General features: G+C 42.7%; 1 protein-coding gene across 1 annotated transcript; it reads right to left on the bottom strand.

Moving 5' to 3' along the window:
• Positions 1–830: 830 nt before the first annotated feature.
• Positions 831–25648, bottom strand: PRMT5 (protein arginine methyltransferase 5; the record flags this gene model as incomplete). The annotated part of the gene is made up of 14 exons (XM_064701487.1): positions 831–1122; positions 2188–2252; positions 4094–4210; positions 5473–5566; positions 7305–7414; positions 11582–11757; positions 11864–11986; positions 14096–14154; positions 14850–14927; positions 19550–19711; positions 21895–22058; positions 23528–23577; positions 24287–24390; positions 25514–25648. Coding segments are annotated over 14 exons (1590 nt in total), but the record flags the coding sequence as incomplete, so codon positions are not given.
• Positions 25649–25846: the final 198 nt, after the last annotated feature.

Here is a 25846-nt window from a genome sequence, read left to right as displayed (position 1 = left end):
TTTTTCCCCAAAAATTTTCCCCAAACTTTTTTCCAACTTTTCCCCCCATTCTCCCAAAAATTCCCATTTTTTTAAAATTTTTCCCCCCCAAATTTCCCTTTTTCCCAAGGCATTTAAATTTTCCCCCAAGATTCCACTTTTTTCCCAATCTTTTTAAATTTTCCCCTCAAAATTCCCAAATTTTTCCACATTTTCCCTCCATTTCCCCCCCAAAATTCTCTTTTTTTAAATTTTTCCCACAAAATTTTTCTTTTTCCCCCGTAAAATTCCACTTTTTTCCCAAATGTATTTAAATTTTCCCCCAATTTTCCTTTTCCCTTTTTTTTTTAATTTCCCCCCAAAAATTCCCAATTATTTTGAAACGTTTCCCACAAAATTCCGCTTTTTTCTCAAATTTTTTTGAAATTTTTCCCCCTAAAATTCCCAATTTTTTTCTCTTTATTTTTTTAATTTTCTCCCCAAAATCCCCAAGTTTTTCCTCATTTTTCCCCCAAAATTCCCAATTTTTTTTCCTTATATTTTGAATTTTCCCTCAAAAAATCCCCAAGTTTTTCCTCAATTTTCCCCTAAAATTCCCAATTTTTTTCTCAAATTTTTTTTTAATTTTCCCCCAAAATCCCCAAGTTTTTCCTCAATTTTCCCCTAAAATTCCCATTTTTTTCTCAAATTTTTTTTTAAAATTTTCTCCTTAAAATCCCCAAATTTTTCTTCATTTTTCCCCCAAAATTTTTTTTTTAATTTTTCCCACAAAATTTTTTTTTTCCCAATTTTATTTAAATTTTTTCCCAAATTTTTTTTAATTTTTTTCCCCCAAAAAAACCACGCCGGGATTTCCGTCTGTCTCTCTTTATTCCGTCCGTCCGTCCAGCTGTCAATCACTCCCAGGCCGAGGCTGTAGCTCCGCCCCCTGAGGGTGGCGGAGGGCGGAGCAAAGCGATGACGTCACCGCCCCCTCCAGCTGTCAATCACTCACAGGCCGATGGTGTAGCTCCGCCCCGTGGGGTTGTGGAGGGCGGAGCAAAGCGGTGACGTCACCGCCCACTCGTACCACACCTTGCTGGGCGTGGCCACGCGCCAGAAGGCCACGCCCACTTCCTGCCCCGCCCGCACCGGCACCGGCTGCTGTGATTGGATAAGAGAGAAAGAAAGGGGGCGGGGTCAGCGCAGATGGAAATGGAAGTGTGGGTGGCCACGCCCACCAAGATGGCCGATATGGTAATTAAGGAGTGGCCACGCCCACCAAGATGGCCGATATGGTAACTAATGCTGGCCACGCCCACTGAAATTTGCATTTATGGTAATTAGGAATGACCACGCCCACCAAGATGGCTGATATGGTAATTAAGATGTGGCCACGCCCACCAAGATGGCCAACATGGTAACTATTGCTGACCACGCCCACTGAAATTTACATTTATGGTAATTAAGGAGTGGCCACGCCCACCAAGATGGCCAATATGGTAACTAATGCTGGCCATGCCCACTGAAATTTGCATTTATTGTAATTAGGGGTGGCCACACCCACCAAGATGGCCCCTATGGAAACTACGAGTGGCCACACCACCAAGATGGCCAACATGGTTACTATTGATGACCACGCCCACTGAAATTTACATTTATGGTAATTGGGAATGACCACGCCCACCAAGATGGCCGATATGGTAATTAGGGATGACCACGCCCACCACAATTACATTTATATTAATTAATGCTGGCCGCGCCCACCAAAAAATTACATTTATGGTAATTAGGAGTGGCCACGCCCAAATTTTCTTTGATTTTTACCCCAAATTTTTCCCAATTTTTTTGCCAAAAATTCTGATTTTTCAAACAAATTTTCCCCAAAATTCCCAAATTTATTTCCCCCAAAATTCCAACTTTTATGATTTTTTAAAATTCTCATTTTTTTCTGCTATTTTTCCCAACATTTTAAATTATTTTTTTAAATTTCCCAAAAAATCAATTTCCCCCAAATCCCCAATTTTTATGATTTTTAAAATTCTCTTTTTTTCTGCAATTTTTCCCAACATTTCAAATTATTTTTTTAAATTTCCAAAAAAATTTTAAATTTTTTTTTGGGAATTTCCAAAAAAATCCCAAATTTTTTCAGAATTTCCCAAAGAATTTCTAAATTTTGGTTGGGATTTTGCCCAAAATTTGGATTTTTCACCCCATTTTTGGCCTCACCTTGATGGGGAAGAAAATGGGGAACCAGGAGAACAAACCCGGCGAGTGCGTCTCGGGCCGGATGCCTGAAAAATCCCAAAAATTCCCAAATTTAACCAAAATTCCCAAATTTCCACAGCCCCAAAAATTGTCCAAATTTTAAAATATTCAAACATCCCAAAAAACCCCAAAATTTTCCTATTTTTCCTTTAAAAATTACAATTTTTTCCCCCCCAAAAAATCAAAAATTTCCCTCAATTTTTCTTTCAAAAATTGAGTTTTTCGAAACTTTCAATTTTCTTTAAATATTTTTATTATTCTCCCAAAAATTCGAATTTTTCTCCTGAAAATTCCAATTTTTTTCAAAAAATTCCCTTACAATTCTCCAAATTTTTTTCTCCAATTCCCCTAAAAATTTCAAATTTACCCTTCTGAAAAAATCCAATTTTTTTACCCACATTTTCCAATTTTCCCAAAATTATAAAAAATTTATTTTCAAATTTTCCCAATTTTTTTTGAATGAAAAATTTCATCCCGAATATTTTGGATTATTTTTTCCCCAAAAAAACCAATTTTCCCACAATTGCTTCATTTTTACTTTTAAAAATTTCCAATTTTCCCTAAAAAAATTCAATATTTTCCCCAATTTTTTCTCTTTTTATCTCAAAAATTTTAATTTTTTTTTAAATTTTTATTTTGCCCGAATGTTTTTTTCCCATCAGAAAAATCTCAATTTTTCACAGAAAAAAAATTCATAATTTTCTTAAAATTTTTAAATTTTTTTCCCAAATTTCTCCATTTTTCCTTCAAGCCACGCCCCTACAGCCACACCCCAATTAGGCCACGCCCCCAAACCCCAAACCACGCCCATTTTTCTTTCCTTATCCTCATTTTTTTTCCCATTTTTTCCCCAAATTTCCCCATTTTTCGCCCAAATTTTCACCTTTCTTTCCCCAATTTTTTTCTGCCCCTCCCTCTTGGCCACGCCCCTCTAAGCCCCGCCCCCAGACCCAAACCACGCCCACTTTTTACTCCTTTTACCCCATTTTCTCCCCAATTTTTCCACTTTTTCACCATTTTTAACCCAAATTCCTCCTGTTTTCAACTTAGCCACGCCCATAGCCACACCCCAATTAGGCCACGCCCCCAAACCCCAAACCACGCCCATTTTTCTTTCCTTATCCTCTTTTTTATTCCCATTTTTTCCCCAAATTTCCCCATTTTTTCACCATTTTTTGCCCAAATTTTCACTTTTTTTTTCCCCAATTTTTTCTGCTCCTCCCCCTTGGCTACGCCCCTCTAAGCCCCGCCCCCAGACCCAAACCACGCCCACTTTTTTACTCCTTTTACCCCATTTTCTCCCTAATTTTTCCACTTTTTTCCCTTTTTTAACCCAAATTCCTCCTGTTTTCAACTTAGCCACGCCCCACAGCCACACCCATATTAGGCCACGCCCCCAAACCCCAAACCACGCCCACTTTTAACTCCTTTTACCCCTTTTTCTCCCCAATTTTTCCCCAAATTTCCCCATTTTTTCACCGTTTTTCACCCAAATTTTCACCGTTTTTCCCCCAAATTTTTCCTGCCCCTCCCTCTTGGCCCCGCCCCTCTAAGCCCCGCCCCCAGACCCAAACCACGCCCCCTTTTTACTCCTTTTTCCTTTTTTTCTCCCCAATTTTTCCACTTTTTTCCCTTTTTTAACCCAAATTCCTCCTGTTTTCAACTTAGCCACGCCCACAGCCACACCCCAATTAGGCCACGCCCCCAAACCACAAACCACGCCCATTTTTCTTTCCTTTTCCTCATTTTTTTCCCCATTTTTTCGCCGTTTTTCGCCCAAATTTTCACCGTTTTTTCCCAAATTTTTTCTGCCCCTCCCCCAAGCCCCGCCCCTTCCGGCCCCGCCCCCCCGAGGCCCCGCCCTCACTGAGGGTGACGTCGCCGTAGAGCCGCGTCTCGAAGTAGCCGGCGAAGCCGTGCAGGACGGTGCCCACCTGGACGCGCCAGCTCAGCTCCGTGTAGCGGCTGTTGTCAGGGCAGGGATCTGGAAAAAAATCCCAAAAATTCCAAATTTACCCCCAAAAAAATTCTCAATGCGCTGGGAAAAGTTTCCGGAATTTTGGGGAATTTTTTGGGATTTTTTTTGGGGTTTTTTTCCGATTTTTTTCTGATTTTTGGGAATTTTTTTTGGATTTTTTTCTGATTTTTTGGGGATTTTTTTTTATTTTTTTCCGATTTTATTCTGATTTTGGAGGATTTCTTTCCGATTTTTTTTCGCATTTTTTTGTGATTTTTTTCTCCGTTTTTTTCCAATTTTTTGCGGATTTTTTGTCTGGTTCTTTGGGGTTTTTTTTGGAATTTTTTTCTCATTTTTTGGGATTTTTTTGTGATTTCTTCTGCGTTTTTTTCCAAATTTTAAGGATTTTTTTGGTCTGGTTTTTTGGGGTTTTTAGGAATTTTGTTCTATTTTTTTCGGATTTTTTTGGGATTTTTTTCTGCTTTTTTTTCTAATTCTTTAGGGATTGTTTTCTCTGGTTTTTGGGGTTTTTTGGGGGGTTTTTAGGAATTTTGTTCTATTTTTTTGTGATTTTTTTCTCCGTTTTTTTCCAATTTTTTAGGGATTTTTTTTTTGTCTGGTTTTTTGGGGGTTTTTTTCGGATTTTTTGGAATTTTTTCCGATTTTTTGGGATTTTTTGGGGAATTTTTTCCTGATTTTTTAAGGTTTTTTCTGATTATTTTGGGATAATTCTCTGATTTTTTTCCTGTTTTTTAGGAATTTTTCCCCCCAATTTTCAGGATTTTTTTCTGAATTTTTTGTGACAATACCTTGAATTTATTTGAATTTTTCCCTGAAATTTTGGGGCAATTTTCCCAATTTTTTTTTTAATTTTTCTCTGAATTTTTTGGGATTTTTTTGGGGATTTTTCGAGGTCTGGGGGGTCCCCCCGAGCCCAATAATTCACCCCAAAAAAACCTCAAAAATCCCAAAAAAACCGACCAAAATTTGGTGATTTTTTGGGATTTTTTTCCGATTTTTTTCCCCTTTTTATTCTGATTTTTTGGGATTTTTTTCTGATTATTTTGGGATAATTTTCTGATGTTTTTTCTGATTTTTAGAAATTTTTCCCTGCAATTTTCAGCATTTTTTTCTGAATTTTTGGCGACTCTGCCTTGAATTTATTTGAATTTTTCCCTGAAATTTTGGGGCAATTTTCCCAATTTTTTTTTTAATTTTCCTCTGAATTTTTTGGGATTTTTCCCAAGGATTTCTGGGATTTTTCTGGAACATTCTGGAACTTTCCTGACCTGGATTTGGGTGCTGGAAGGTGAAGCAGGGCAGGGGCGGCGCCACCTGGTGGAAATTGTGCAGCCTCACCACGTACGGGGTCTCGAACTGCGCCTGAAAAATTCCCAAAAAATCCACAAATCCCCCCTAAAAATCCCAAAAATTCCACCAAAAAATTCCTAAAAATCCCAGAAAAAATCCCCCCCAAAATGCTCAAAATCCCCCCCAAAACTCCACCAAAATTCCCCCTAAAATTCCCCCAAATCCCTCCAAAAAATCCCCAACAACATCGCCAATATTCCCCAAAAAATACCCCAAATCCCCCAAAAAAATCCCCAAAAATCCCCGAAAAAATCCCCCCAAAATCCCCAAAAATCCCCAAAATCCCCCTAAAAATCCCAAAAATTCCACCTAAAAATTCCTAAAAATCCCAGAAAAAAATGCCCAAAAATTCCACCAAAAAAACCCCAAATTTCCCCCAAAAAATCCAAAAACTCCACCAAAATTCCCCCAAATCCCTCCAAAAAAATCCCCAACAACATCGCCAATATTCCCCAAAAAATCCCCCAAATCCCCCCAAAAAATCCACAAAATTCCCCAAAAAAATCCCCAAAAATCCCAGAAAAATCCCAGAAAAAATCCCCCCCAAAATGCTCAAAAATCCCCAAAATGCCCCCTAAAAATCCCAAAAATTCCACCAAAAAATTCCTAAAAATCCCAGAAAAAAATGCCCAAAAATTCCACCAAAAATTCCTCAAAATTCCCCCTAAAAATCCCCCAAAAATCCACAAAAAAACCCTTAGCAACATCCCAAATATTCCCCAAAAAAAACTCCCAAAATCCCCAAATCTCCACCAAAAAAACCTCAAAACTTCCCCCAAAAAAACCCCAAAATTCCCCCAAGGAAAGTCCTAAAAATCCCCAAAAAATCACCAAAAATCCCCCACAAAAATCCACAAAATTGCCCAAAAAAATCTCCAACAACATCCCCAATACTCCCCAAAAAAAACCCCAAAATCCTCAAAATTCCACCAAAAAAATCCCCAAAAATCCCCCCTAAAAATCCCCAAATTCCCCAAAAAAATCCCCAAAATTCCCCGAAAAAAGCCCAAAAACTCCACCAAAAATTCCCCAAAATTCCCCCAAAAAATCCCCCAAATTCCTCATTTCCCACCCATTTTTTCCAATTTTTTCCCATTTTCTCTCCATTACCCTCCCCAAAAATCCCTTTTTTTCCCATTTTTTTTCTCCATTTTCCCCCGCATTTTTCCCCATTTCCCATTTTTTCTCCATGTTTTCCCATTTTCCCCCCATTCCCCCTCTACCAAAAATCCCTTTTTTCCCCATTTTTCCCCCATTTTTTCCCCCTTTTTTCCCCATTTTTTCTCCCTTTTTTCCCCCATTTCCCCCCCATCAAAAATCCCATTTTTTCCCCCTTTTTTCCCCCATTTTTTCCCCATTTTTTCCCATTTTCCCCCCATTAAAAATCCCATTTTTTTCCCGTTTTTTCCCATTTTTCCCCCATTTTTCCCCCACCAAAAATCCCATTTTTTCCTGTTTTTTTCTCCATTTCCCCCCATTTTTTCCTCTTTTTCCCCCCATTTTTCCTCATTTTTTCTCCCTTTTTTTCCCATTTTTCCCCATTTTTTCTCCCTTTTTTCCCAGTTTTTGCCCCCACCTTTTCCCATTTTTTCCCTCATTTTCCCCCCATTCCCCCCACCAAAAAATCCCATTTTTTCCCCATTTTTCCCCCATTTTTCCCCATCATAAATCCCATTTTTCCCCCACCAAAAATCCCATTTTTTCCCGTTTTTTCCCCCATTTTTTCCCCAAAATTTCCCATTTTTGGTACCTCCGGGTGCCGGTCGTGCTCTCGGCAGCCCCGAACTTCGTTGTAGAGCTTGGAGGAGGAGACGGGGGCCAGGAACGAGGTGTAGGACTGAGGGATGGACACCCCGTCCTCTGGAAAACACCAAAAATCCAAAATTTAGCACCAAAAATAATCCACAATTTAAACAGGACCGAATGCCCAAAAATTCCCCCCAAAAAATCGCTTTTTTCCCCAAAAAAATCCCATTTTTATAGCCAAAAAATCCGATTTTTTCCCCCAAAAATTAGATTTTTTTCGCCTTAAAAATCCCATTTTTACCCACCAAAAATCCCATTTTTATGGCCAAAAAATCAGATTTTTTCCCCACCAAAAATTCCCATTTTTACCCAGAAAAATCCCCTTTTACATCCCAAAATATTCCCATTTTATACCCCAAAAATTCCCATTTTTTTTTGTGCCAATTTTCCTTTTTTTATTCCCACTTTGAATCCTGTTATTTTTCCCATTTTTGGGTCATTTTTCTCCACAATTTTTCCCCTTTTTTCTCCTAATTTTTTTTCCCACTCCCAATTTTTCCTCTCTTTTTCCCCCACCTTTTCCCCCCATTTTCCCCAAATTTCCCCCAATTTTTTCCCCACTTTTGTGCCGATTTTCCCTTTTTTAGTCCCATTTTTATTCCCATTTTTCACCATTTTTCCCATTTTTGGGTCATTTTTCCCCAAAATCTTTCCTCTTTTTCCCCTCCATTTTTTTTCCCACTCCCCCTTTTTCCTCTCCTTTTCCCCCACCTTTTCCCCCCATTTTCCCCAAATTCTCCCCATTTTTTCCCCACTTTTGTGCCGATTTTCCCTTTTTTAGTCCCATTTTTATTCCCATTTTTCACCATTTTTCCCCCAATTTTTTTCTCTTTTTTCCCCCCATTTTTTTTCCCATTCCCCCTTTTTCCTCTCTTTTTCCCCCACCTTTTTCCTCCATTTTCCCCAAATTTCCCCAAATTTTTCCCCACTTTTGTGCCGATTTTCCCTTTTTTATTCCCATTTTTCACCATATTTCCCATTTTTGGGTCATTTTTCCTCAAAATTTTTCCCACTTTTTTCCCTCCATTTTTTTTCTCATTCCACATTTTGTCCCTTATTTTCCCCCACCTTTTCCCCCCATTTTCCCCAAATTTCCCCAAATTTTTCCCCACTTTTGTGCCGATTTTCCCTTTTTTATTCCCATTTTTATTCCCCCTTTTATTCCCATTTTTCACCATTTTTCCCATTTTTGGGTCATTTTTCCTCAAAATTTTTCCTCTTTTTTTCTTCCGTTTTTTTCCTTCTTCCACATTTTTTCCCTTCTTTTCCCCCACTTTTTCCTCCCATTTTCGACAATTTCTCCCCATTTTTTCCCCACTTTTGTGCCGATTTTCCCTTTTTTATTCCCATTTTTATTCCTATTTTTCACCATTTTTCCCATTTTTGGGTCATTTTTCCCCAAATTTTTTTCTCTTTTTTCCCTCCATTTTTTTTCTCATTCCACATTTTTCCCCTTCTTTTCCCCCACTTTTTCCCCCCATTTTCCCCAAATTCCCCCCATTTTTTCCCCACTTTCGTGCCGCTTTAAATCCCGATTTTTTCCCCGTTTTTTCCCCGTTTTTTGCCCGTATTTTCCCCGTTTCTCACCCGATTTTTTCGGGGTTTTTTTCCCCTTTTTTCCCCTTTTTTGCCCCATTTTTTGCCCACCTTTGAGGCAGCCCCGGGCCCCGTCCAGGCACTCTGGGCTCAGCTCGTTGTCCCCGAAGGATCCCAGCAGCTCCCACACCACCCTTTGCCCATTTCCCCCCATTTTTTCCACTTTTTTTTCCCCCATTTTCCAATTTTTCCCATTTTCCCTTTTTCTTCCCTTTCCCTCTTTTTCCTCTTCTTTTCCCCCACCTTTTCCCCCCATTTTCCCCAATTTTCCCCCAATTTTTCCCCACTTTTGTGCCGATTTTCCCTTTTTTATTCCCATTTTATCCATTTTCCCATATTTCCCATTTTTGGGTCATTTTTCCCCAAACTTTTTCCTGTTTTTTCCCTCAATTTTTTTTCTCCTTCCACAAATTTTACCTTATTTTCCCCCACTTTTTCCCCCCAATTTCCCCAATTTCCCCCCATTTTTTTCCCACTTTTGTGCCGTTCTTTTTAATCCCATTTTTATTCATTTCACCATTTCATTTTGGGTATTTTCCAAATTTTTTCTTTCCTCATTTTTTTCTCTTCACATTTCCTTTTTCCCACTTTCCCATTCCCAATTTCCCATTTCCACTTGTGCGCTTAATCCCGTTTTTTCCTGTTTTCCCGTTTTTGCCCTTTCGCGGTTTCTCCCGATTTTTCGGGGTTTTTTTCCCCTTTTTTCCCGTTTTTTGCCCCATTTTTTGCCCACCTTTGAGGCAGCCCCGGGCCCCGTCCAGGCACTCGGGGCTCAGCTCGTTGTCCCCGAAGGATCCCAGCAGCTCCCACACCACCCTTTGCCCATTTCCCCCCATTTTTTCCACTTTTTTTTCCCCACTTTCCAATTTTTCCCATTTTCCCTTTTTCTTCCCTTTCCCTCTTTTTCCTCTTCTTTTCCCCCACCTTTTCCCCCCATTTTCCCCAAATTTCCCCAAATTTTACCCCACTTTTGTGCCGATTTTCCCTTTTTTAGTCCCATTTTTATTCCCATTTTTCACTATTTTTCCCATTTTTGGGTTATTTTTCCCCAAATTTTTTTCTCTTTTTTCCCTCCATTTTTTTTCTCCTTTCACATTTTTTCCCTTCTTTTCCCCCACTTTTTCCCCCCATTTTTACCCCACTTTTGTGCCGATTTTCCCATTTTTAGTCCCATTTTTATTCCCATTTTTCACCATTTTTCCCATTTTTGGGTCATTTTTCCCCAAACTTTTTCCTGTTTTTTCCCTCAATTTTTTTTCCCACTCCAAATTTTTCCTCTTCTTTTCCCCCACTTTTTCCCCCCATTTCCCCAAATTTCCCCAAATTTTTCCCAACTTTTGTGCCGACTTTCCCATTTTTAGTCCCTTTTTATTCCCATTTTTCACCATTTTTCACCATTTTACCATTTTTGGGTAATTTTTCCCCAAATTTTTTTCTCTTTTTTCCCTCCATTTTTTTTCCAATTCCCATTTTTCCTCTCATTTTCCCCCACCTTTTCCCCCCATTTTCCCCAAATTTCCCCAAATTTTTCCCCACTTTTGTGCCGATTTTCCCATTTTTAGTCCCATTTTTATTCCCATTTTTCACCATTTTTCACCATATTTCCCATTTTTTGGTCATTTTCCCTCAAAATTTTTCCCTTTTTTTCCCCTAATTTTTTTTCCCACTCCCAATTTTTCCTCTTCTTTTCCCCCATATTTTCCCCCCAATTTCACCAATTTTCCCAAATTTTTCCCCACTTTCGTGCCGCTTTAAATCCCGATTTTTTCCCCGTTTTTTCCCTTTTTGCCGTTTTTTCCCCGTTTCTCCCCCATTTTTTGCCCGATTTTTTCGGGGTTTTTTTCCCCTTTTTTCCCCTTTTTCACCCCATTTTTTGCCCACCTTTGAGGCAGCCCCGGGCCCCGTCCAGGCACTCTGGGCTCAGCTCGTTGTCCCCGAAGGATCCCAGCAGCTCCCACACCACCCTTTGCCCATTTCCCTTCATTTTTTCCACTTTTTTTCCCCATTTTCCATTTTCCCATTTTCCTTTTCTTCCCTTTCCTCTTTTTCCCTTCTTTCCCCACCTTTTCCCCCATTTTCCCAAATTCCCCAAATTTTTCCCCACTTCTGTGCCAATTTTCCCTTTTTATTCCCATTTCCCTCTTATTTCTGCCAATTTTCCCATTTTTTGCTTTTTAATACCAAATTTTTCCACTTTTCTCACAATTTTTTTCTCATTCCCCCTTTTTCCTCTCCTTTTCCCAACCTTTTCCCCCATTTCCCCAAATTTCCCCAAATTTTTCCCCACTTTTGTGCCGATTTTCCCTTTTTAGTCCCTTTTTTATTCCCATTTTTCACCATTTTTCACCATATTTCCCATTTTTGGGTCATTTTTCCCTAAATTTTTTTCTCTTTTTTCCCTCCATTTTTTTTCTCCTTCCACCTTTTTTCCCTTCTTTTCCCCCACCTTTTCCCCCCAATTTCCCCAAATTCCCCCCATTTTTTTCCCACTTTTGTGCCGCTTTTAATCCCGATTTTTTTCCATTTTTTTCCCTGTTTTTTGCCCGTTTCTCGGCCGTTTCTCACCCGATTTTCTCGGGGTTTTTTTCCCCGTTTTTCCCCTTTTTTGCCCCATTTTTTGCCCACCTTTGAGGCAGCCCCGGGCCCCGTCCAGGCACTCTGGGCTCAGCTCGTTGTCCCCGAAGGATCCCAGCAGCTCCGACACCACCAGGTCGGCGCGCTCGGGCGCGGCCCAGCCCCGCATGTCCCGCGACACCACCGACACCTGCGAGCCCCACTCCTCCCACTGGCAGTTCTCCAGCCTAATTAGCGGTAATTAACAGCAATTAGATCGTTAATAATTAATTTATAACTTCTCATACTAATCAGTTACCAATTATCAGTTATTGATTACCGATCAATACTCACGTGACGACGGCGTTTGGGTTTTTCTCCACGGCGTAGATCCTCACTCGTGTCCCGGCCATCCTGGCCGCCCTCAGCGCCGCCGACACCAACGGGCCCCGCCCGGCACCCAGAACCATCAGCACCCTGAGAAACGGGGGGAAAACGGGAAAATTGGGGAAAATATGGGAAAAAATGGGAAAAAAATTGGGGAAAAAATGGGGAAAATATGGGGAAAAAATGGGGAAAAAATGGGGAAAAATTGGGAAAAATGGGGAAAATTGGGGAAAAATTTGGGAAAAAAATGGGGAAAAAATGGTGAAAATGGCAACCATCAGCACCCTGAGAAACGGGGGAAAACGGGAAAAATCGGGAAAAAACAAACAATGGGGAAACAATGGGAAAACAATGGGGAAAAACGGGAAAAAAATGGGGAAAAAATGGGGGAAAAATGGGGAAAAATTGGGGAAAAATCGGGAAAAAAATGGGGAAAAAATGGGAAAAAAATGGAAAAAATTGGGAAAAAATCAGCAAAAAAATGGGAAAAAAATGGGAAAAAAATGGGAAAAAAAAGGGAAAAAAATGGGAAAAAATGGCAAAAATTGGGAAAAAATAGCAAAGAAAAATGGCAAAAATTGGGAAAAATCAGCAAAAAAAAATGGGAAAAAATGGGAAAAAAAAAGGCAAAAAAAATGGGAAAAATTGGGAAAAAAATGGGAAAAAAATGGGGAAAAAATTGGGAAAAAATGGGGAAAATTGGGAAAAAAATGGGGAAAATTGGGAAAAAAATGGGGAAAAAATGGGAAAAAAATGGGAAAAAATCAGGGAAAAATAGCAAAAAAATAGCAAAAAAATGGCAAAAATTGGGAAAAAATGGCAAAGAAATAGCAAAAAAATAGCAAAAAAATGGCAAAAATTGGGAAAACAATAGCAAAAAAAAAGGCAAAAAAATGGCAAAAAAATGGCAAAAATTGGGAAAAAAAATGGCAAAAATTGGGAAAAAATCAGCAAAAAAATGGGAAAAAAATGGGAAAAAATGGGAAAAAATGGGGAAAAATTGGGGAAAAATTGGGAAAAAAATGGGGAAAAATTGGGGAAAAATTGGGGAAAAATGGGGAAAATGGCAACCATCAGCACCCTGCAGAAACAGGGGAAAAACGGCAAAAATCGGGAAAAACAATGGGAAAACAATGGGGAAAAAATGGGGAAAAAAATGGGAAAAAATGGGGGAAAAATCGGGAAAAAAATGGGGAAAAAATGGGGAAAAAATGGGAAAAAATCAGGGAAAAATAGCAAAAAAAAAGGCAAAAAAATGGCAAAAATTGGGAAAAATCAGCAAAAAAAAAGGCAAAAAAAAGGCAAAAAAAAGCAAAAAAATGGCAAAAATTGGGAAAAAATAGAGAAAAAATAGCAAACAAAAACGGCAAAAATCGGGAAAAACAATGGGAAAAATTGGGGAAAGATTGGGAAAAAAAATGGGAAAAATTGGGAAAAAATGGGAAAAAAATGGGAAAAAAATGGGAAAAAAATGGGAAAAAAATGGCAAAAAAATGGGAAAAAAATTGGGAAAAATCCGATCGGAAATGGGCAAAATCCAGCGGAATTTTGTGAAATTTGTGAATTTTGGGGTGAATTTTGGGGTGATTTATGAAGATTTTGAGGTGAATTTTGGGGTGAATTTTGGAGTGAATTTTGGGGTGAATTTTGTGAATTTTGGGAGAATTTGGGGCATTTTGGAGCAGATCATGGGGTGAATTTGGGGGTAAAATTGAGGGTGAATTTTGGGGTGAATTTTGTGAATTTTGGGGTGGGTTTGGGGTGAATTTGGTGAATTTTAAGGTGAATTTTGGGGTGAATTTTGTGAATTTTGGGGTGAATTTTGGGGTGAATTTGGGGTGAATTTTGTGAATTTTGTGAATTTTGGGGTGAATTTTGTGAATTTTGGGGTGAATTTTGGGGTGAATTTTGTGAATTTTGGGGTGATTTTTGGGGTGAATTTTGGGGTGAATTTTGGGGTGAATTTTGTGAATTTTGAGATGAATTTTGGGGTGAATTTTGTGAATTTTGGGGTGAATTTTGGGGTGAATTTTGTGGATTTTGAGGTGAATTTTGGGGTGAATTTTGAGATGAATTTTGGGCTGAATTTTGGGCTGAATTTTGGGCTGAATTTTGTGAATTTTGGGGTGAATTTAGGGGTGAATTTTGTGAATTTTGAGATGAATTTTGGGGTGAATTCTGTGAATTTTGGGCACTCACTGCACGTTGCTCTCCCGCTCGGCCTCGGGCACTCGGTCCTGCAGGCACTTGAAGATGGCCTGGAATTTATGCAAATTTATGCAAAATCATGCAAATTTATGCAAATCAGGGCCATGCCATTCCCCAGGCTCCCCCCAGCAGCCCAAACAAAGATTGTGGGCGTGGCCATGCAAATGAGAGCAGCGGCCACACCCACCAAAGCCACATTCAGCCAATCAAAAAATGAACATATGCAAATGAGGGACTCCGTTATGCAAATTAGGCATGATTCTATGCAAATCATGCAAACATAGGGACTAAATGGCCTCCCAAAGGGGCGTGGCCATGCAAATTAAGCTAATTTAAAAATCATTATTATGCAAATCACAGGCTTTGATGCAAATTAAGAGCAAGCCGCAGCAAATAGAATTGCAGTATGCAAATATCGTAATGATTATGCAAATGAGGTCATGAATATGGGTTGCAATTAAATCTGTTGATGCAAAGCAGAGCCGTAATTATGCAAATCATCCATCAAATTATGCAAATTAAAAAAAAAACAGTAGCTGATTAATTCCGCATGGGTTAATTTGCATAAATTTGCACATTTAATTCATTCAAATTAAGGCAGAATTGGCTCAAAAGAGACGAATGAGAAGGGCGGTGCCCATGCAAATTAGCTGCATGAATATGCAAATGAGGGGAAAGAGGGCGGAGGGAAGGGGGGAATAAGAAGGAGGGGTATGCAGATGAGATGCAAATGAGGGGGCGGTACCTGCTGGTATTGGCAGTATTTGATTGGATCCTTCTCGAAAACCTCGTAGGTCTGAGACTCCAGGTTGTCCATCAGGGGCTGGGGGAGACCCAAAATCCACGGAATTCGCCCCAAAATCCAGCCAGAAATTCCCAAAATTTCACCCAAAATTCCAAAAAAAATTCCCAAAAAATTCCCAAAAATTCGCCCCAAAATTCCCGGAATTCACCCCAAAATCCAGAATGGAAATTCCCAAAAATTCACCCAGAAATTCCCCCAAATTTCACCCAAAGTTCACAAAAAAATCCCAAAATTTCACCCCAAAATCCGGAATAAAAATTCCCAAAAATTCACCCAAAAATTCCCAAAAATTCACCCCAAAATTCCCAAAAATTCACCCAAAATTCCCCAAAAATTTCCCAAAAATTCACCAGGAATTCACCCAGAAATTCCCCAAAATTCCCAAAAATTCACCCAAAATTCCCAAAAAAAATCCCAAAAATTCACCCAAAAATTCCCAAAAAAATTCCCCAAAATTCATCCAAAATTCCCCAAAAAATTTCCCAAAAATTCACCCAAAATTCCCAAAAAATTTCCCAAAAATTCACCAGGAATTCACCCAGAAATTCCCAAAAATTCCCCCAAAAATCCCCAAAAATTCCCCAAAATTGAACAAATTCCCCCAAAATGATGAACTGGGATGGACTGGGAGTTACTGGTTTGGGGTTTCTGGTTACCGGGCTGCACTGGGAGCCAACTGGGCTGCACTGGGAGCTAACTGGGATGGACTGGGAGCAAATTTGGAGTTACTGGGATGGGTTTGGGGTTACTGGGATGGACTGGGAGTGACTGGTTTGGGGTTTGTGTTACTGGTTTGGGGTTTTTCCTTACTGGGAGTTACTGGTTTGGGGTCAGGGCTTACTGGGATGAACTGGGAGCAAACTGGGATGAACTGGGATGGATTAGGATGAACTGGGATGAACTGGGAGTGAGTTTGGAGTCACTGGTTTGGGGTTTTGGGGTTACTGGGAGTTATTGGTTTGGGGTTTTTTGTTACTGGGAGTTACTGGTTTGGGGTCAGGGCTTACTGGGAGGTTACTGGTTTGAACTGGGATGGACTGGGATCAAACTGGGATCAACTGGGATGGACTGGGATGAACTGGGAGTTACTGGTTTGGGGTTTTGGGGTTACTGGGATGAACTGGGATGGGTTTTGGGGTTACTGGGAGTTACTGGTTTGGGGTTTTTCCTTACTGGGAGTTACCGGGATGGACTGGGATGGACTGGGAGTGAGTTTGGGGTTACTGGGATGGGGTTTGGGGTTACTGGGAGTTACTGGTTTGGGGTTTTTCCTTACTGGGAGTTACTGGTTTGGGGTCAGGACTTACTGGAGAGTTACTGGTTTGAACTGGGCTGGATTAGGATGGACTGGGATGGACTGGGATGAACTGGGAGTTACTGGTTTGCGGGTTTTTGTTACCGGGCTGTACTGGGAGCTAACTGGGATCAAACTGGGATGAACTGGGAGTGAGTTTGGGGTTACTGGGATGGGGTTTGGGGTTACTGGGAGTGACTGGTTTGGGGTTTGTGTTACTGGTTTGGGGTTTCTGGTTACTGGGCTGTACTGGGAGGCTCCTATACTGCTGTATACCAGTCTATACTGGTCTGAACTGGTCTGAACTGGTCTCACCTGCAGGGGGCTCTGCAGATAATCCTCGTACCCCCTGGCGTACAGCTCGTAGGCCGAGGGGTTTGGTTACTGGTTTGGGGTTTTTCCTTACTGGGAGTTACTGGGATGGGGTTTTTTGCTACCAGGCTGTACTGGGAGCTAACTGGGATGGACTGGGATGAACTGGGAGGAACTGGGAGGAACTGGGAGTGAGTTTGGGGTTACTGGGAGTTACTGGTTTGGGGTCAGGGCTTACTGGGGGGTTACTGGGATGAACTGGGATGAACTGGGAGTGGGTTTGGGGTTACTGGGATGAACTGGGATGAACTGGGATCAAACTGGGATGGATTAGGATGGACTGGGATGGACTGCGAGTGAGTTTGGGGTCACTGGGATGCAGTTTGGGGTTACTGGGAGTGAGTTTGGGGTTACTGGTTTGGGGTTTTTCCTTACTGGGAGTTACTGGTTTGGGGTTTCTGGTTACTGGGCTGTACTGGGGGGTTCCTATACTGGTCTATACTGGTCTATACTGGTGTCTCACCTGCAGGGGGCTCTGCAGATAATCCTCATATCCCCTCGCGTACAGCTCGTAGGCCGAGGGGTTTGTGTTACTGGTTTGGGGTTTTTCCTTACTGGGAGTTACTGGTTTGGGGTCAGGGCTGTACTGGGATGAACTGGGAGTGACTGGGATCAAACTGGGATGAACTGGGATGAACTGGGATGGACTGGGATGAACTGGGAGTGGGTTTGGGGTTACTGGTTTGGGGTTTTTCATTACTGGGAGTGACTGGTTTGGGGTCAGGGCTGTACTGGGGAGTTACAGGGATGAACTGGTTTGAACTGGGATGGGTTTTGGGGTTACTGGGATGGGTTTGGGGTTACTGGGAGTTACTGGTTTGGGGTTTGTGGTTACCGGGCTGTACTGGGAGGTTACTGGGATGGACTGGGATCAAACTGGGATGAACTGGGATGGACTGGGATGAACTGGGATGGACTGGGAGTTACTGGTTTGGGGTTTTTGGTTACCGGGCTGTACTGGGGAGTTACTGGGATGAACTGGTTTGAACTGGGATGGGTTTTGGGGTTACTGGGATGGACTGGGATGGACTGGGATCAAACTGGGATGGACTGGGATGGACTGGGAGTGAGTTTGGTGTTACTGGTTTGGGGTTTTTCCTTACTGGGAGTTACTGGTTTGGGGTCAGGGCTGTACTGGGAGTTACTGGGATGAACTGGGAGGAACTGGGAGTGAGTTTGGGGTTACTGGGATGGGTCTGGGGTTACTGGGAGGTTACTGGTTTGGGGTTTGTGTTACTGGTTTGGGGTTTTTCCTTACTGGGAGTTACTGGTTTGGGGTCAGGGCTTACTGGGGGGTTACTGGGATGAACTGGGATGGACTGGGATGAACTGGGAGTTACTGGTTTGGGGTTTTTGGTCACTGGGATGAACCGGGATGGGTTTGGGGTTACTGGGAGTTACTGGGATGGGGTCAGGGCTTACTGGGGGGTTACTGGGATGGACTGGGATGGAGTGGGAGCGAGCTTGGGGTCACTGGGATGGGTTTTGGGGTTACTGGGAGTCACTGGTTTGGGGTTTTTGGTTACCGGGCTGTACTGGGGGTTCCTATACTGGTCTATACTGGTCTATACTGGTCTATACCGGTCTATACCGGTCTATACTGGTCTATACTGGTCTGAACTGGTCTCACCTGCAGGGGGCTCTGCAGACAATCCTCGTACCCCCTGGCATAGAGCTCGTAGGCCGAGGGGTTTGTGTTACTGGTTTGGGGTCAGGGCTTACTGGGAGTTACTGGTTTGGGGTTTTTTCTTACTGGGAGTTACTGGGTGGTTAGTGGGATGGACTGGGATCAAATTGGGATGAACTGGAAGTGAGTTTGGGGTTACTGGGAGTTACTGGTTTGGGGTTTTTTGTTACTGGTTTGGGGTTTTTGGTTACCTGGCTGTACTGGGAAGTTACTGGGATGAACTGGGATGGACTGGGAGTGAGTTTGGGGTCACTGGGATGGGGTTTGGGGTTACTGGGAGTCACTGGTTTGGGGTTTTGTGTTACTGGTTTGAACTGGGAGTGAGTTTGGGGTTACTGGTTTGGGGTTTTTTGTTACTGGTTTGGGGTTTTTGCTTACTGGGCTGTACTGGGAAGTTACTGGGATGAACTGGGATGGACTGGGAGTGAGTTTGGGGTCACTGGGATGGGGTTTGGGGTTACTGGGAGTTACTGGTTTGGGGTTTGTCCTTACTGGGAGTTACTGGTTTGGGGTTTTTGGTTACTGGTTTGGGGTCAGGGCTTACTGGGAGCTAACTGGGATGGACTGGAATCAAACTGGGATGAACTGGGATGGACTGGGAGCGACTGGGATCAAACTGGGATGGACTGGGAGTGAGTTTGGTGTTACTGGTTTGGGGTTTTTCCTTACTGGGAGTTACTGGTTTGGGGTCAGGGCTTACTGGGAGTTACTGGGATGAACTGGGAGTGGATTTGGGGTTACTGGGAGTCACTGGTTTGAACTGGGAGGAACTGGGAGTGAGTTTAGTGTTACTGGTTTGGGGTTTTTCCTTACTGGGAGTTACTGGTTTGGGGTCAGGGCTTCCCAGTGAGTAACTGGGATGGAACTGGGATGAACTGGGATGGACTGGGAGTGAGTTTGGGGTCACTGGGATGAACTGGGATGGACTGGGAGGTAACTGGGATGGACTGGGATGAACTGGGAGCAAACTGGGATGAACTGGGATGGGGTTTGGGGTTACTGGGAGTTACTGGTTTGGGGTTTGTGTTACTGGTTTTGGGTTTTTTGTTACTGGTTTGGGGTTTTTGGTTACTGTGCTGCACTGGGATGAACTGGGATGAACTGGGAGCGGGTTTGGGGTTACTGGGATGAACTGGGACAAACTGGGATGAACTGGGATGGCCTGAGAGTTACTGGTTTTGGGTTTTTTGTTACTGGTTTGGGGTTTTTGGTTACGGGGCTGTACTGGGAGCTAACTGGGGGGTTACTGGGATGCTCCCAGTTCAAACTGGTCTGAACTGGTCTCACCTGCAATGGGCTCTGCAGATAATCCTCGTACCCCCTCGCATAGAGCTCGTAGGCGGAGGGCGGGGGCCGGTGCTGGCCCAGGTGCTCCAGGTACTGCAGGTACGCGGCCAGGGGGCGCCCGCCGTGCCGGGGGCTGCCCTGCACGATCAGCTGCACGTCCAGCTGTGGGGAAACCAGTATGAACCAGTATAAACCAGTATGGACTGGTGTGAGAACAATATACAGAAAAAACCCCGAAAAAATCCCAAAAAAATCCCATTTTTTACGCATTTTTTAGCCATTTTTTGCCCATTTTTTCTCTTTTTTTGCCATTTTAAAGCCCCAAATCCACCCCCAGTTCATCCCAATCCCAGTATAAACCAGTACAAACCAGTATGGACCAGTATGAACCAGTATGGAGAAGATATACAGAAAAAACCCCGAAAAAATCCCAAAAAAATCCCGTTTTTTACACATTTTTTACCCATTTTTCACCATTTTAAAGCCCCAAATCCACCCCCAGTTCATCCCAATCCCAGTATAAACCAGTATGAACCAGTACAAACCAGTACGGGGAAGATACACAAAAAAACCCCAAAAAAATCCCAAAAAAATCCCATTTTTTACACATTTTTTCCCTTTTTTTTGCCCATTTTTTTCCTTTTTTTGTCATTTTAGAGCCCCAAATCCACCCCCAGTTCATCCCAATCCCAGTACAAACCAGTACGAACCAGTATGGGTACAATATACAGAAAAAACCCCGAAAAAATCCCATTTTTCGCCACTTTTTGCTCCTTTTTCAGTGTTTTAAGGCCCCAAATCCACCCCCAGTTCATCCCAATCCCAGTACAAACCAGTACAGACCAGTATGCCCCAGTATGGATACAATATACAGAAAAAAAACCCAAAAAAATCCTATTTTTAATGCATTTTTTACCCGTTTTTTTCCCCATTTTTTTCCATTCTTTTGCCATTTTAAAGCCCCAAATCCACCCCCAGTTCATCCCAATCCCAGTATAAACCAGTATAAACCAGTATGGACCAAAACACCCAAAAAAAACCCCGTAAAAAATCCCATTTTTTGGTAATTTTTTCACCATTTTTCCCCCCCATTTTTTGGTCATTTTTCCCCCATTTTTCCCCATTTTTTCCCCATTTTTTTGTAATTTTCCCCCCAATTTTTGCCCATTTTTTGGTCATTTTTTCCCAATTTTTCACCATTTTCTCTCTATTTTTAGTCATTTTTTCAGCCTTTTTTCCCCATTTTTTGGTCTTTTTTTTCCCAATTTTTCCCTATTTTTTTCACCATTTTCTCCCATTTTTTCACCATTTTCCAGTCAATTTTTTTCTTCTTTTTTTCCCATTTTTCCCAATTTTTTCTCCTTTTTTTGGCTCATTGTTTCCCCCATTTTAAACCCTTTCAATGGCATTTTTGGCCTTTTTTTAACTCTTTTTCTCCCATGTTTTGGTCATTTTTTTGCAATTTTTCCCCATTTTTTCACCATTTTCTCCCCATTTTCCGGTCATTTTTTCACCCTTTTTTTCCCCATTTTTTCCCCCATATTCCCCCCCCCTTTTTTAACCCTTTAAATGCCATTTTTTGGACATTTTTTCCTCATTTTTTGGTCATTTTTTCCCCATTTTTGTGTCATTTTTTCCCCATTTTTTGGTCATTTTTTCCCCCTTTTTTCCCCATTTTTTCGGTCTTTTTTTTTCCATGTTTTCCCCATTTTTTCCCCATTTTTCCCCCATTTTTAACCCTTTCAATGCCATTTTTTGCTCATTTTTCCCCCTTTTTTCCCCATTTTTTCACCGATTTTCCCCATTTTTCCCCATTTTTTCCCCATTTCCCCCCTCCCAGTCCCTCCCAGTATAAACCAGTATAAAAACCCCAATTTTCCCCTATTTTAACCTTTTCCTCCCCATTTTTTAGTTATTTTTTCCCCATTTTTCCATCAATTTTTCCCCATTCTTTCCCTGTTTTTTCCCCATTTTTTGGTCATTTTTCACTATTTTTCACCATTTTTCCCCCCCAGTTTTCCCTCATTTTGGTCATATTTTTACCGTTTTTCCCCCATTTTCCAGTCATTGTTTCAGCCTTTTTTCCCCATTTTTTTCCCACTTTTTCCCCATTTTTTCCCCATTTTCCAGTCAATTTTTCCCATTTTTTCACCAATTTTTTCTCCCATTTTTTTGGCATTTTTTTGCAATTTTTCCCAATTTTTTCACCGTTTTTTCCCCATATTTCCCCCATTTTTAACCCTTTCTTCCCCATTTTTTGCTCATTTTTCCCCCTTTTTTCCCCATTTTTTCCCCGTTTTTTCCCCATTTCCCCCCTCCCAGTCCAAACCAGTATAACCCAGTACCTTGAGCAGCTGCCCCAGCAGGCGCTGGTGGCCCCGGCCCAGCACGGGGAACCCTTTCTTGTTGGTGAGGAAGAGGCGGGTGGGGAGGAAGGCGGCGCGCACGGGTTCGCCCAGCCAGCGCGCCAGGGCCTCGGCCGACGGCAGGTCCGGCCCGATCTCCAGCGCTGGAAACCAGTACAGACCAGTATAAACCAGTATGGACCAATATGGACCAGTATGGGCCAAAAAAACAAAAAAAAAACCAAAAAAAATCCCATTTTTCCACCATTTTTTGCCCATTTTTCACCATTTTAAAGCCCCAAATCCACTCCCAGTTCATCCCAATCCCAGTATAAACCAGTATAAACCAGTACAAACCAGTATAAACCAGTATGGACCAAAAAAGGAGAAAAAAACCCGAAAAAATCCCATTTTTTTACCATTTTTTGCCCATTTTTCACCATTTTAGAGCCCCAAATCCACTCCCAGTTCATCCCAATCCCAGTATAAACCAGTACAAACCAGTATAAACCAGTATAAACCAGTACAAACCAGTACAAACCAGTATAAACCAGTATGGACCAGTATGGACCAAAAAAACAAAAAAAAATCCCTGAAAAAATCCCATTTTTTGCCCATTTTACAGTTGTCATAAGCCCCGCCCCTTACCCAGCGCCACCCGTTTGTTGTTATGTGTGCCAAGCCCCGCCCCCTTTGCCAAGCCCCGCCCCTTACCCAGCGCCACCCGTTTGTTGTTATGTGTGCCAAGCCCCGCCCCTTTGGCCAAGCCCCACCCCTTACCCACCACCACCCGTTTGTTGCAGTGTGAGCCAAGCTCCGCCCCTTTGGCTAAGCTCCGCCCCTTACCCAGCGCCACCCGTTTGTTGTTATGGTTGCTAAGCCCCGCCCCTTCTGGCCAAGCCCCACCCCTTACCCAGCGCCACCCGTTTGTTGTTGTGTGCCCAGCCACGCCCGTTCTGTCTAAGCCCGCCCCTTTGGCTAAGCCCCGCCCCTTACCCAGCGCCACCCGTTTGTTGCAGTGTGTGCCAAGCCCCGCCCATTCCGGCCAAGCCCCGCCCCCTTTGCCAAGCCCCGCCCCTTACCCAGCGCCACCCGTTTGTTGCAGTGTGTGCCAAGCCCCGCCCCTTTTGGCCAAGCCCCGCCCCTTACCCAGCGCCACCCGTTTGTTGCAGTGTGTGCCAAGCCCCGCCCCTTTTGCCAAGCCCCGCCCCTTACCCCGCACCACTCGTTTGTTGTTATGTGTGCCAAGCCCCGCCCCCTTTTGCCAAGCCCCGCCCTTACCCAGCGCCACCCGTTTGTTGTTATGTGTGCTAAGCCCCGCCCCCTTTAGCCAAGCCCTGCCCCTTACCCAGCGCCACCCCTTTGTTGCAGTGTGTGCCAAGCCCCGCCCCCTTTGCCAAGCCCCGCCCCTTACCAGCGCCACCCGTTTGTTGCAGTGTGTGCAAAGCCCCGCGCATTCTGGCTAAGCCCCGCCCCTTACCCAGCACCACCTGTTTGTTGCAGTGTGTGCCAAGCCCCGCCCATTTGTGCCAAGCCCCGCCCCTTACCTAGCGCCACCCGTTTGTTGCATTGTGTGCCAAGCCCCGCCCATTTGTGCCAAGCCCCGCCCCCTTTGCCAAGCCCCGCCCCTTACCCAGCGCCACCCGTTTGTTGTAGTCGAGCAGGGTGCGGAAGTTGTGCCACCTGTGGGGAACGGCCCGAAACTGCTCAAATTCACCCCAAAATTCACCCCAAAAATACCCAAAATTCACCCCAAATTCACCCCAAAATTCACCCAAAACAGCCCAAAATTCACCCAAAAATTCACCCAAAAATACCCAAAATTCACCCCAAAATTCACCCAAAATTCACCCAAAAATACCCAAAATTCACCCCAAAATTCACCCCAAAATCCACCCCAAAATTCACCCCAAAATACCCCAAAAATACCCAAAATTCACCCCAAAATTCACCCCAAAAATCCCCATTTTTATTCAAAATCCCCAATTTTCACCCCAAAATTCCAAAATTTTTTTCCAAAATTCCCTTTGGGTTTTTTCCCTCTAAATTCCCAAATTTTCTCCAAATTTTCCTTTATTTTTTCCCCAAAAAAATTCCCAAAAATTTCCATTTTTCCCCCAAATTTCCCCTTTTTTCCCCCAAACCCACAAATTTCCATTTTCCCCAAAATTTTTTATTTTTTCCCCAAAATTTCCCCCCAAAAATCCCCAAAATTCCACTTTTTTTCGCCCCAAAATTCCCATTTTTCCCCCAAATTTCCACTTTTTTTTCCCCAAACCCCCAAATCCCTTTCCCAAATTCCCATTTTCCCCAAAATTTCCCATTTTTCCCCAAAAATTTCCCATTTTTTCCCCAAAATTTCCCATTTTTATTTTCTCCCCCATTCTCTCACCACTCCCACGTGTTCTCCTCGTCACTTCCGGTGGGCGGGGCCTCGTTGGCGATGACGTCATCGCGGCCGTCCTCGGGCGGCACCAGCGGGACCTGGACCCAGAACTGCCCAGCAAAACCGGTTCAAACCAGTTTAAACCAGTATAAACCAGTATAAACCAGTTCAAACCAGTATAAACCAGTACAAACCAGTACAAACCAGTAAAAGCAGGAAAAAAAACCCAAAAAAAATCCCATTTTTTCCTCATTTTTTGCCCATTTTTCACCATTTTAAAGCCCCAAATCCACTCCCAGTTCATCCCAATCCCAGTACAAACCAGTATAAACCAGTAACCCCAAAATTCCCATTTTTAACCCTTTCTCCTCCATTTTTAACCCTTTTTTCCCCATTTTTTCACCGTTTTTCACCCAATTTTCACCGTTTTTTCACCATTTTTCCCCATTTATTCCCTCCCAGTCCCTCCCAGTATAACCCAGTACAAACCAGTAACCCCAGTTCCCATTTCCCCCATTTTTAACCTTTCTCCCCCATTTCCCACCCTATTTTCCCCATTTTTTGCCCTTTTTTCCCCATTTTTTCACCAATTTTCACCATTTTTCACCATTTTTTCCCATTTTTTCCCCATTTATTCCCTCCCAGTCCCTCCCAGTATAACCCAGTACAAACCAGTAACCCCAGTTCCCATTTCCCCCATTTTTAACCCTTTCTCCCCCATTTCCCACCCTATTTTCCCCATATTTTCCCCATTTTTTGCCCTATTTTCCCCATTTTTTCACCGATTTTCGCCGTTTTTTCACCGTTTTTTCCCGTTTTTTCCCCATTTTCCCCCTCCCAGTACAAACCAGTATCCCCAGTTACCTGTGTGGCGTGGTGGCCGCTGTGCAGGTGGGCGCTGAGCCCCTCCCAGTACAAACCAGTACAAACCAGTAACCCCAAATCCCATTGCCCCCATTTTTCCCCATATTTTCCCCATTTTTTCACCAATTTTTCCCATTTTTCACCATTTTTTCCCCAAATTTTTCCCTATTTATTCCCTCCCAGTACAAACCAGTAACCCCAGTTCCCATTTTGCCCCATTTTTAACCCTTTCTCCTCCATTTTTAACCCTTTTTTCCCCATTTTTTGCCCTATTTTCCCCATTTTTTCACCGATTTTCGCCGTGTTTTCACCGTTTTTTCCCATTTTTTCCCATTTTTTCCCCATTTTTCCCCATTTTTTCCCCCTTACCTGTGTGGCGTGGTGGCCGCTGTGCAGGTGGGCGCTGAGCCCCCGCGCCAGGTTGGGGTTGTGGCGGCCCCGCAGCGGCACCAGGTGAGCGGCCAAGCCCAGGTAGGCACCGAAATCCAGCTCCTGCTGCAGGGCCTGCAACCCCAAAAACACCAAAATTCAACCCAAAAATCTGAATTTGTAAAGGGCAGAAGGTTTGGGATAAATAGCAAAAAAAACCCGGCGAAAATCGGGCGAAAATTGGGAAATTTCGGCGAAATTTGGTGAAAATTCGGGTCAAAATTCAAATATTGGAGGGGAAAGTTTCCAGAATTGTCCCAAAATTGACCCAAA

Source organism: Zonotrichia leucophrys, unplaced genomic scaffold (assembly GCF_028769735.1).
Source record: "Zonotrichia leucophrys gambelii isolate GWCS_2022_RI unplaced genomic scaffold, RI_Zleu_2.0 Scaffold_715_25846, whole genome shotgun sequence".
In the NCBI taxonomy this organism is placed as follows: domain Eukaryota; kingdom Metazoa; phylum Chordata; class Aves; order Passeriformes; family Passerellidae; genus Zonotrichia; species Zonotrichia leucophrys.
The sequence above is the reverse complement of the archived record's forward strand: the minus strand, read 5'-3'. Positions and strand labels throughout refer to the sequence as shown.